At 37.4% G+C, this 13,043-nt stretch overlaps 1 protein-coding gene across 1 annotated transcript in view; it reads right to left on the bottom strand.

Annotated features, from left to right (window-relative positions):
• Nucleotides 1-13,043, bottom strand: part of IMMP2L (inner mitochondrial membrane peptidase subunit 2) — a 1,081,477-nt gene that overhangs the window by 251,573 nt on the left and 816,861 nt on the right. Inside the window, exon 5 of the mRNA XM_045288942.1 lies at nucleotides 11,784-11,886. Coding sequence (XP_045144877.1) covers nucleotides 11,784-11,886 — 103 coding nt within the window. The remainder of the gene's footprint in view (nucleotides 1-11,783; nucleotides 11,887-13,043) is intronic.

Raw genomic sequence — 13,043 nt, 5'->3', positions numbered from 1 at the left:
TGGGATGGAAAGGGGAAACCGATTGTAAGGATCTACATATAACCTACTCCCTAGGGGACAGACAGCAGAAGAGTGGGTGAGGGTAGACATCACATGGTGCAAGAAGTGACAAAATAATGGTTTATAAATTATCAAGTGTTCATGAGGGAGGGGGGAGCAGGAAGGGAGGAGAAAGGACGAAGAGCTGATGCCAGGGGCTTAAGCCGAGAGCGGATATTTTGAGAAGGATGAAGGCAATGAATGTACAACTATGCTTTACACAATTGATGTATGTATGGATTGTGATGAGTTGTACGAGTCCCTAATAAGATGATTAAAAAATTAAAAAGTATTAAAAAAAGAGTTGTGCAATTATCAATTAATTTTAAAACACTTTCTTCATTCTTATACCCATCATTATTAGACATATGTATTTCCCCCTACTTCCCCTGCCTAGTCCTAAGGAACTATTAGTCTAGTTACTATCTTTATGGAGTTACCTATCCTGGATTTCAGATAAAGAAATGTGTACTCAAAAAAGAATAAAACAAAATCACCTCCATTCAAGAAAAAGCAGAAGATAATAGGCACTAGAGAAATTGAAACAGGGTCAAAAGGGACAACAAATATTAACACATTAAAATTGAACCTCGTTGTGTCTTCAGCAAGGCTGTTGCTTTGAGCACTCAGGCCCATCCCAGCCAAGCTATGGCACTTTCAACTGTGTCACGTGCGTGCGTGTGAAAGGTGGGCATCGAGTAAGAGAGACTGAAGAGGAATCGATGTGTTTAACTTATGGTGCTGGCACAGAGTATTGAAAAAAACATAGACTGACAAAAGAACAAATAAATCTGTCTTGGAAAAAGTACAACCAGAATACTGCTGGGGAGACTTTGTCTCAAGGACTTTGGACATGTTGTCGGAGAGATCAGTCCCTGGAGAGAGAGATTGTGTTTGGTCGAGGGGCAGTGAGGAAGAGGCAGGCCCTCAATCAGATGGGGGGAAACAGGGCTGCAATCAAGGACTCAGCGTAAGAAGCGTTATAAGGGTGGGGCAGAGCTGAGCGGAGCTTGCTTCTGTTGTGCAGAAGGTCATTTTGAGCTGAACCCAACTTGATAGTACCTAAGAACAATAACATCAACATTCTTCTGCATGATGAATTTTAAGATGTGATCGATCAGAGGTGAATATAAAAACAGTTCAATGTTTCAGCTAATGAACATCTCCAGAAGATTTGGTGAGTTAATGCCAAGCAGCAGTATCTAATACCCATTCAGTGCATTCTTGGTTTCTAAGGACTCTCACATTAACCCACTTCATGTTTTTATTACAGCCACTGACGTACAGGGCCTAATCATCTCTGATTTGAATGAAGACTACCATCAAGTAATTCTATTCTCCATCTATGGCCGATTTCCAATCTAATCCTTCACTCATAATTTTCCCAAATCAGTCCTGCTAAGACACCTCTTTTAACTTATTATCCTCCTATTCAAAATTTTAAATGACCCTTTAGTGTCTTCTAGATAATATTCGAATTTTTCGCCTTCAGAAGCAAGGCCAACCGTAATCAACCCTTAGCCAACAACTCTACTCTATCAAAGGGATTTTAATGGGGCAGCATTTTCTGCAACAGGCCATATGATAAATGTTTTTGGATTTTTGAGCCATAAGCCTTTGTCTTAATGATATAACATGATCATTGTGACATTACAAGAGCCACAAACAATAGGAAAACCAATGAGTTTGTGCTCCAACGTAGCTTTTTAAAATCAGAAACAAGCATGGGGGCATTTCTTCTTTCAAGTTGCTCATTGATAACAGCTGTTAAATGTTGTTCCAAGTTCTGTGCCAAGAAAATACAAGGATGCGTCAGCTTTTAAACCTTCCCTTAGCAAAAACTCATCACCTTTTCTACATATACAAATTCATTTTGAAATCACGGTAGGAATACTATCACGAACAAAGCTTCACATTAAGGCAAGTATGTGACAGGCCATTCTACAGGAAAATATGGAGTAGCAGACAAAAAGAGCACTTGCTATAGTATAACTGAAAACCCAAGTGGTGCATTTAGGAAATGGTCAAAGCATAGGTCTCACTCCATGAGTAAGGAATTGGGAAAATTTCGTTGAGATGAAAAAGGTTTTGAATGGATCGGGTGGAGTCCTTAGTGCCACACTGCCTTTCATGCTGGGCAAGAAGATCTTCTTATCGGAAACTCACATTTAGAGAATTTCACACGTCACAAATATTTAAATGAACCTTATTAAAGAACGCATTGGTTGTTATATCATTCAAGATCTGGTACTCAGCACTGGGACCATCTGACATCATAACTTATGGTAGCCACTAAATATTGAGTACACTTAACCCTGTTCAGGACTCAGGCAAATATATGTCCTCACTGCTTGCCTCATGGGCAAAACAGATGGGGATTGATTGGATTTCACGACTGCTTGTGAGTTGATCACAAAGAGGGTTTCAGCCATAGGAACACTTGGCTCAGACAGGGAGAAAATCAGATAACGTGGTTCCATCTTCTCAGATCGTACCAACACAACAGATGATACAGGCAACACTCCACCATTTCCCAGGACTGTTGAGGGTCCCTTTTCTTGCTTCTTTTCGTGGTGGAGACACTTGAGGACACATCGTTTCTATGACTATGAAGTAAGTCAGATTCCTGCACTGGCTCTGACCTTCAGCACCCTGGTGATTAGAAGTGGTGAGAAGGGCCTCCTGCTTGTTTCTGAGTTAGCAGGAGGACGCTTCGGAGACTTCACCATGAGACGTGATAGCCGTTGTTGGCTGATGGTATTGGTTTCAGGATCAGAATGATGTGATCAGAATTCTCTTCAGGAATCTCCTGAGTCAGAAGAGTTGGGTTGTAGCAGAATTAGCCGGAGACCTATTCCAGAAAAACTCAAACCTCAAACTCACTGCCATGACGTCTGTTTGACTCCTAGTGACCCTTTACACAGGGTAGACCTGTCCTTTTTGGTTTCTCAGATGTAAACCTTTAAAGGATTAAAAAATCAAAAACAAAAAAAACCATCTTTCTGCTAAGGAGTGGCTGGTAGGTTCAGACTGTGGACTTCATCATTACATAGCCCAATACATCATCAGGGGCCCACGATCACAGGAAGCACTGCTGTGCTTGCCAAACCACAGGGTCCACGAGACCCCTTCAAGAGTACACATCTCATGACTCTGATGCTGAGCACTATAGTCATGAACTATATTTCCATGTGCTTCGTTCACGAAGTTAGACACATTTTAATATACCATAAGCCCACATGTGTCATATTATAGATAATATCTAAAGTCTTGGTCATTTTGATTTTTTATAGGCACCACATATGGCTTCATTACACAGAAAAGACCCATCCAAGTCTCTGACGATCCAACTGATGTTACCTTTCTCCTGAAACTCGTTTCCATTAATACTCGTATAATTCAATGGGTTTTTGACATAGTAAGATAAACATGGAAATTGGAAAATAAAAATTAAACATTTCCTAAGACAGGTATCTCTTAGACAGTCAGAAGATAAGACTATTTACAGAGTGTAGTTTTTGCATGTTAAGAGATAAATAGAAGATAGAATACATTATTACCTAACAAATGTTTATATGTATATGTTCATGTAATTGAGGCAGTTCAATCAAATGCTTTCATTAAGGCTAGAAGTTTTCTTCTCGTATGAGCCTCTCCTTAGTCTCCATTTCATGATTCTAGGCAGACATCTGTTATACCTTCCAAATAATAAGATAAAGGGTTCAGCATTCTTTTATTAAATTACTAAGGTCTGATAAGATTGCTAAACTAGTAACCAGTATGTATTTCACTAAAACTTGACCCTGACTCACTATCAGCAAATACATGTTCTAATAAAATAAGATGCTGAAGTCCGTAACTGAGCAGCCAAAGAAACTGTATCTGCCATCGCCATGAAGTCCAGCGACACTTCTGCTGACATTTCTCCCATCTGAAATGAAATCATGTGGAAAATGATTTCCACAGTCACAGAATAATTAAGTCTGCAGAGGGAATTTGATTTGGCAGAATGGGAAGCTTAGATTGTTCTTGGGGAGGTGGGGAAGGAACAGCATCATTTACTTTGCCACTATCTATCACTATGTGGCATTGAGTTTCCACGCTCTCTTGCGCTCCCTTTTAAAATTGTATATTTTTAATCAGTGCCCTAACTGTATCGCAACAGATACAACTAAGGATAATCCTGAGGGGCGTTCTATTTGGACTTGTTGAACGGGCGTGTCTCAGTTTTAGCTGTTGCTGCAGAGACGGGGCTTTCTTCTGCAAAGGGATGAGCCTTGGTGATGCAGCCCTCCACAATAAAACAGTAGCTCGTTTGATCTGCTTTGGCTTTTTTTGAACAAAGCACACCCTATTGCCATCAGCCAGATGAATTAAGCATGTAGAAAATTGAATGAAAAGATACAGCAGGTTACCAGTTTCCAGCCCTTTTTAAGGAGACGGTGAGAAACGATGGAAGAAAAGAACCTGAGAGTCCTAGGTAGACCTCCTGATGGATGACAGACATGCGTGCATAGGAGGACAGAGTGTCCCCTCTGAGGACATGAACGTTTTGAGTTGCGAAAAAAGTCCCAGACCTTGCCTAATGTGCATCTCTGTTTCAAAAAGACTGTCAGGTTGTAAGGAGATGAAAAGACCACCAGAGATAGGGTTCGACCTCGGTGAAGAGAGAAGCCTGCTTTCTTTGAGCTGCTTCAGCACCCTCATCTCATCAAACACCGGCTATAATCTGACAGTCACAGCGGTAAGGGTCCTAAACCAGACCACCACCCAAATCCTTGACTCACAGAACTGCAAGATGAAAACCTGATGGAAGCCAAGAGAGAAGAAGATCACAGGGACATTAGCATCATTGGCTGATAAAATGTAGATGATTTGATTCCATAGTGTGGTCTTCTTTTTTAATAAGCGAAAAGCAAGTAATACAAGAAAATATAATCAATAAAATCTTAGTGACACTTTTCACTTAGGAAAGAAGTGCGATTGGAATGTCGCATTGATCCTGGCAACACAATTTAGTATCCTTTCCCTTTATTTGACACAGGCTGACTTTAAGTGAAAACTACCAGGAATGAATTGTTCTAAACAATTTGGAAAGAAAAAAATGCTATATTTTAATAATTAATCAAATGTAAAGTTGGCTCATTCTCATTCATCCCCAAGATGATCTGATGTTGTCTAAGCACAGTATTTTCAATGCAGCTGAACCCTTTATCCACTCCGGGCATCACCTACTTCGCTCACAAACACCTAGAGGCCTTTATGTAATGCAGGATTTGAGCAAACCAATTATTTTCACTGATTTCAGAACTCTCTGTTCTAGAAATCCTTCTAGGAGACCTGCATTTTTTGTCTTATGGTTTTTATTGCACAATTGTTCTAGTCCTCCGAGCTTCAGAGTCACCCTCTATGCTGGGTGGATTTTGAACTGTCTACCTTGGGGCTGAAATGCAAGGCTTAGCCCACTGTGCCACCAGAGGTCCTTATATCTGTGGAATGAATCCCCAAATCTCACCTCATTTACTCTTTTTTTCAAAATTATCAAAAGCTTTCAATTTTTTCTCCATCTTCTTCATAACCTAGTCATCCCCTTAGCTAATGCAATTCTTTCCTCTGATGATCCATTCTACCCATCAATGCACACATGCCAAAATCAAGTAATGTGTCTTGAATGCATAAGTGAAATATGTTTATGATATTAAAATATAAACTTATGCTCTCTCCTTTCCTTTTACACTACAAGTATTTCCAGAAAGTTCAAAAAGATAATCTTTTTTGAGGCACTGTATCATGCATAGTTTCTGCACCCAAAATTGTTCAGTTCTACTTCATGGTCCCTGCACACAAATTGTTCACAAGGTGACATTATGGTCCATGACCTAAAAATCACAATATATTTAAACCTCATGGAAAAGGTATCTTTGGAATATTGGAATATTGAAAAGTTTCCCCCTATTGTTCTTTGGTCAATACAGCTAAATAAATTATCATATTAAATAAGAATTTTTATGATTAACATAGATTCATTACAATAAAACAACACCAAGAAAAAATCAAATTCCTCAGTGATTCATGACTTAAAGTCATATGAAAATGACAAAAGCTTCAAGGATAGAAAATACAGAGTCAAATGGAGGCATCAAGAGAGTTAATCTGTGCTTTTACCAAAAAGAAGGAAAATGTATGTGGACCATTCAAATATAAATGCTAAGATAGATATTAATAATAAATAGAAGCTAGGACTGTTGCATGTCTATTCAATTGATGAAGAGTTTGCTAATCTGAAATAGTTCTGATCGGAAAATTCACAGCTATGCATGCACATGCATTATCCAAGTGTAATATTCACTTAAATGTTTTCATTTTCAAGCAAGAACAGCTATCAATATCTATTATAATCAGTCTCTTTTGGGTGCTGACAAATAACAATATAGTTATGATAGGAAATGAATTCATGTCATCTATATGGAAATATAGGTAGGAAAGGAGAAGACGCTGTTTTCCAAAGAGCAAAGTGCTTAGAAAATATTCTAAGCAATCACAAAACAATATATCAAAATCATCAGTGTCTTTATTATATAAGCCAGTGCAATCATATAATAAGATGTCCGGTACTACATTTCCAGATGTCATATTAAAAACAAACAAACAAAAACGGTGCTTCTGACACTAGTAATTTTGGCTAAAGCCATATGTTAGTGAACATATATGATAGGAAGATGAGACATTTCTTATTATTGCTCACTGATAATATATTCAAGACATGTATCATAGACATTCCATAGCGAGATTTTGCATAACTGAAACACTTCCGACTCAATCAAACCTGTGATGTTCTCCATTAGGCCAAAGCACCATAACACCTATGTCTAGAATTTATAACCAGAGGAAAATTATAAGCCATTTGCTTTCCATCATCTTCATTCTATTTCATTAAATTATACTTTTCTGATTATAATGAAAATAAAAATATATTGGAAAGTTTTTTAAATATGGAAAAAATATAGATATGAAAAAGAAATAAACTTGGTCATAATAATAGAAGATAATTATTAGAATTCTATATATACCATTTTTAATGTGTTGACTTAAAACAATATCATGAAATATCATTAACCTTCTTCATAAACATTTTTCTTAACTAAATTACATTTAATACTCCGAATGAACCATACTTTATCTAGATGCGTACTTATTTTAGAATGCTGACATAGTCATTACAATTTTGATGAATATATTTATGTGAACAAACAGCTCAGTTTCTTAATGACTATTTAAAAGTGACATAGGAAGGAAGCCTGCCTCTTCATACATGAGGAAATTCAGACCCAGAGAAGTTAAATTATTGATAAGGCCTATCAGCAAAGTCATCTAATATTCAGTTTTCTTATACCATGTAATCTATGTTTGAAAAAGACTATACCCTACCAGCGGTCATCCTCAGAAAATTAGGATTTGAAGTGTTGGACTATAAGTTATCTAATATCTTATAGATATTAGAATGCATTCTAATATCTGTCGATGCATTCTATTGCTATCACCTGCTACTGCTATATTTAATTCAATCATCAATCTTCACCTTTCAAAATCGATTCAGTGCCCTCTGCATTCTACCTACAGCTTCAAAAGACCAACTTGGAAATGCAATTGCAAACATTAAGAAAGAAACAATCACCAATTGCTTTTGAGTAGATTTAGATTCATAGACACCTCAAAGTCAGTGGCTGAAACCCATGAGGTGCTCCATGAGAGGTAGATGAAGAGATCTGTTCCCATACAGATTCATTCATGATTCCTATGGTGATGCTTGTACAACTCTCCTTAAAATGACAGAACTATTGAAATGTAGGACACATATGTTATACGCCAATCAAATGGTTTAAAAATAAACAAAGAAAAGAGTTACAGCCTTGGACACCCTATAAAGAGTCACTCTGAGTCGGACTCAAATTGATAAGGCTTTGAGTGGCTGTGATCTTTCCAAAGTAGGGCTTCAGGCCTTCTGAGGCACCTCTGGGTAGACTCAAACAGTGAAACTTTTGGTTACTAGCCAAGTGCTCAACCATCTGCACCACCCAGGGCCTCCTAAGAAATGCCCAGGATATAATAAACTAAACTAAAAAAAATACATTAAGACTTTTTTTATTTAATCCTTATTTAGTAAATCGCAAGTAAATGTCTACTTAAATACGGAAAGAGTCAAGTTTATTATGATTACTATTTGAAGACAGACTTATAGATAAAGCTTAGAGACTATTTAAACAGCTGAAGAAGGTTCACAAATAGTTGGATGCTCTTCCGAAGTTACTTGGAAGAAAACTTTAGGGTAAGACTTCATTTATTTCCACACTGTCAGGATAAGCACCCCAGAGGCAATTGTAACTACCTTTGATTTGCGTGTTTGGGGCAAAGAAAGAGCATCCCTGACTGCCCAGGAGGCTCTTTCAACCATCCCGAGAGTCTAGAACTCATACACCTTTCAGAAAGTCGTTAAGTAGACAGATTAAAAGTCAAAAAACTCCACTGAGAATTCTTGGGAAAAACAATAATGTCCAAGTCTAGAGGAATTCAAGATTGTTTTAATTTTTTTACTTGTTTTATTAGGGTCTCAAACAACTCTTATCACAATCCATACACACATCAATTGTGTAAAGCACATTTGCACATTCATTGCCCTCATGCTCTCCACGTAAGTCCCTGGCATCAGCTCCTCTTTCCCCTCCCTCCCTGCTCCCCACTGCCTCATGAATTCTTGATAATTTATAAATTATTATTTTGTCATATCTTGCCCTGTCCGATGTCTCCCTTCACCCACTTTTCTGTTGTCCGTCCCCTGGGAGGAGGTTATATGTAGTAGATTCTTGTAATCCGTTCCCCCTTTCCAACCCACCTTCCCATTATCGCCACTCACACCAATGGTCCTGAAGGGATCATCTGCCCTGGATTCCCCGTGTTTCCAGTTCCTATGTGTACCAGTGTACATCCTCTGGTCTAGCCGGATTTGTAAGGTAGAATTGGGATCATGATAGTGGGGGAGGAGGAAGCATTTAGGAACTAGAGGAAAGTTGTATTTTTCATCATTGTTACATCGCACCCTGACTGGCTCGTCTCCTCCCTGAGACCCTTCTGTATGGGGATGTCCAGTGGTCTACAAATAGGCTTTGTGTCTCCACTCCACACTCCCCATCTCATTCATTATGATAAGATTTTTTGTTCTGATGATGCCTGATACCTGATCTGACACCTCTGATGGTGCCCAGCTATCAAAAGATTGTTTTAATGTTTAGAGCTATAAATTTTCAAAAATCAAAAGTCAAATAATGTTGATATGATCCAGTGCCCTGGAGCTGGCTCTCATGGCAACTTTATTCACCCTGAGCACAGGCCCACCCCACGTCAGCCTCCCGACTGGTGCCAAGTTTGCACCCATAAGTGCTGCCACTACATCAATCCATTTCCTCTTCGACCTTCTGTGTTGCTAAGCATGATGTTCTTCAAATAACAGTCCATTATTCAAAAGGCATTAAGGATTCTCAACATTCAAATCTCACAAGTTCACTTTAAGTATGAATTTTGGAATGTTTTACTTATTCTGTTTTGTTTTCTTCCTTTTTCCTCTTTCCTTTGAAAACGTGTTTACAACTCACTATACATAATTTTTTTAGTCACAAATGTTATCAGGTCAGAAGGCATGAGAGTTCGTTACAAAGATAAAACTATACATGTCCTAGCTCATTGAACAAAAAAGATGTTAATTTTGATGTGGACAGTGTTTTTCTGATCTTAGTAAAGATTCTTCATGTGCTTTTAGAAAATAAAAACAACACTCATTAATTGACTGAAAATTAATAGCTCAGTGCCATTAAGTGAAATGAAAGTTGATCAGTATATAGATATATATTTATATCCAAAAAAGAAAGAAGAAAAGAATCATTAGTAAGGTTGTGTCTTTGATTCAAATTATTGATCAAGAAAATAATAAGGAAATAGATTTCATTTATAAACCTGAGTCAAACTAACTGGCATTATGAATTATTACATATACTATATTTGTGCCATAGTTTTGAATGCTGTAGTATCTTATTATAATAAACACATGTGGATCTAGACATGTGGATCTCACTTTTTTTCAGTTGTAAGTGACAGGAGACATTTCCATAGCTGATACACTTTCATGGATAGCTCATGGTTGGGTATTAGCTCCAGGGTCAGAGCTGCATCATAGAGAAGATACACTGAGGATTATGTGCAAATCCCAGTGTCATGGCTGCCAACTCAATCATTTTCTCACCTACATGAGAAAGCTTATCAGATATAACTCAGCAAGAATAACATTGCACTGCCTCTCCTTTATTAACAAAGAAGAAGCAAACACATCTCAAAGGTTAGTGGTTTAGTCTTAGCAGTTATTTACACACACTACACAACTGATAGGATAGGAACAATGTGTTCTAACACTTCATTTCAGAATCACTGTCTTAAAAAATTAAAACATGAGCCAAAGCTAATTAACATTTGAATGTGTACTCAACTAATAACCTTTTATAGACTCAGTCTTATTGGTGAAAAGAAATAAGCCTCTATTCTAGGGAATAAAGGAAATAAAGGAATAAAGGAAAGGGAATTGAGTCACTTTTTTTTACTTTCAAGTTGCACTAAATTTCTTCATAACACTTCCACTGTGATACTGTTTTTTAAATATTTCTAATCTGTTTGCCTCATTTTTTAGTATGCCCTATTAAGAATAAATAATGGTCACCACCCAAAGGCAAAGAAGAATCTAAAAGTTTTTGTTGATTACAACTAGAAAGAAGTAGTAGATGTAGTCTCCTAGATCTCTCTTCCACTTAATCATAGCGCTAGGCTAACTCAGTTCTCTTACTGTACTTTCATCCAGCGGTAGCTCAAAGATTCCTGCACTTGTAGTGGCTAGAGAGAGAGCACTTCATAATACAACAGGACATATTTTAGTAAAGACCAGCAACATTTACTTTGAGACAAACACACTGTAGCTATTTTTTTTTGTTTTGGTAAGCATGCCTTGAAGTAGTCAACATTAATTTAGAAAAATATAAACATCCAGTTTTATGAAAATGTAATCAGTAAAGATCCAAGCTTTTTAACAAATGTATTACAGATAACAAGATATCAGGTTCGCTGTCCATGAACTAGAAGACTCTTCACTTATAATGACTTCACTTTTTATAATGAAGCAAGTCAGAAGTAGGTAATTTCCCTCTGCATCCAAAGTGAAAACAATTTACAAACTACCAGTTTATTCACATATGTTATGGTGCATAAGCATGTAATTATGAATGCCCGTATCTCTGCTATAAATTATTTACAAAATGTTATTTACCCATTCTATAATTTCCATTAAAACTGACACTTTTAACCACTAATTTGAAAAATTGACATCCACAGATTCTTTACACATAAACACTATTAAACATCAACTCATAATGTAAAGCATAAAATATTCCTGAGGGGAAACTAGACCTTCCTAATGAGATCAAGCTAGTCAGTGGGAAGCATCTTTCGGGATATGTTAAAGGTCTAAGATCTTTTCAATGACATGCAATGTACACACACATTAACACACATGAACATACATCTTGACAGTTCGTGTTGTCAATACATGGCATTTAAATGGAAAATGGCAAACTAAAGTATCTTACCCTAAACTTATCATGCTTTTACTCCCACTTCTGAAATTCAATTGGATCACTGATATTATGACTTACCGGACCGAAAGAATTACTGTCAAAACTATGTCCATGATGATCGCCTTCAACCCAGATGTGACCCGGTGGGACTTTGACATACCGGGTTTTGTGGCCCATGGTCCTAGAAACAAATAGAAAAGCAAACTCGATAAGCACAGAGAGGAGGTCAAAGACCTGATCATCAAACCCAAGAAAGTCAAAGACACTATTATAAAGATGTAACAGACATAGAACAGATAATAAATTAAGTTCACTATTAAATTGCAGTTTGTAAACCTATCCACAATATTTTTTTTTCCTTTTCATCCTTGTGCAGGTAGGAATTTTGTACTTCAGTGAAATGCTCCCACATCAAGTACAATGATTTGCTATTTATTTCTCAAGAGCTTACACATGTACTCATAAACTTCAATAGCCTTAACATATAGACCTACTTTGTTTTCTAGCATTTGTTTGACATCAACATTCAACTCTTCCACTTTACTTTGTCTGCTGCAAAGCTCATTTTTCAGCAAAGGAACTTCTCAAACTAACTGATGCCATCTTTCAGAACCCATCACGTTTCTAATGCAGTACACCCTAGACAGGACAATGGAAGAAAGCGGAGTAGCCTGGAGACCGCCTTTGGTATGTAAACCAGTACTAGTTGATTTCAACTTTTTTTTAATCACTTTATTGGAGGCTCTTACAGTTCATATAACAACCCATACATGAATTGTATCAAACACATTGCCAACAAATTATTCTCGAAAACGAGAAACTCTCATTTGTTAAAAATGCTGATGATTTTTTTAAAGATCAAGAACGATATACATTTAAGGGAGCTTTATTTTAAATTCAGACACATAGATCGAGTAAGGGAAAGCTCTTTAATATCCACTTTGTTTATTTTGCTAATTTGGGGTACAATTATTTAGAGTCTAAATGTTCATAAAGGAGCTCGCTCGGGTGGTGGAGAGGGTTGGGCGCTTGGCTGCAACTTCCAAGGTCAGCCCCTTGACTCTACCAGCTGCCCTGGGAAGAAAGCTGAGACCTTGCTGTTCCCATACGGATTTCTAGCCTTGGACACCTGCCGGGGCTTCTCTTTCACAGAGGGGTGCTGCGATTTGAACAGACTCAATGGCAGTGAGTGTGAAGACGCTCAAGCCATCGGACATAGTTGTTCTTCTCACAGAAACTCATTCTAAAGAAATAATCAGAAATTGAAACAAAAATTTATAATGAAGACTTTTCAACTTAGGCTTTTTTATGAGAAGAGCATGGGGACAGAAAGGAAAA

The sequence above is a fragment of the Echinops telfairi genome, unplaced genomic scaffold (genome assembly GCF_000313985.2).
Source record: "Echinops telfairi isolate 266 unplaced genomic scaffold, ASM31398v2 ScPeMD7_23;HRSCAF=83, whole genome shotgun sequence".
NCBI lineage: Eukaryota > Metazoa > Chordata > Mammalia > Afrosoricida > Tenrecidae > Echinops > Echinops telfairi.
Note: the sequence above shows the minus strand (reverse complement) of the source record. Positions and strands in the feature narration are given on the sequence as shown.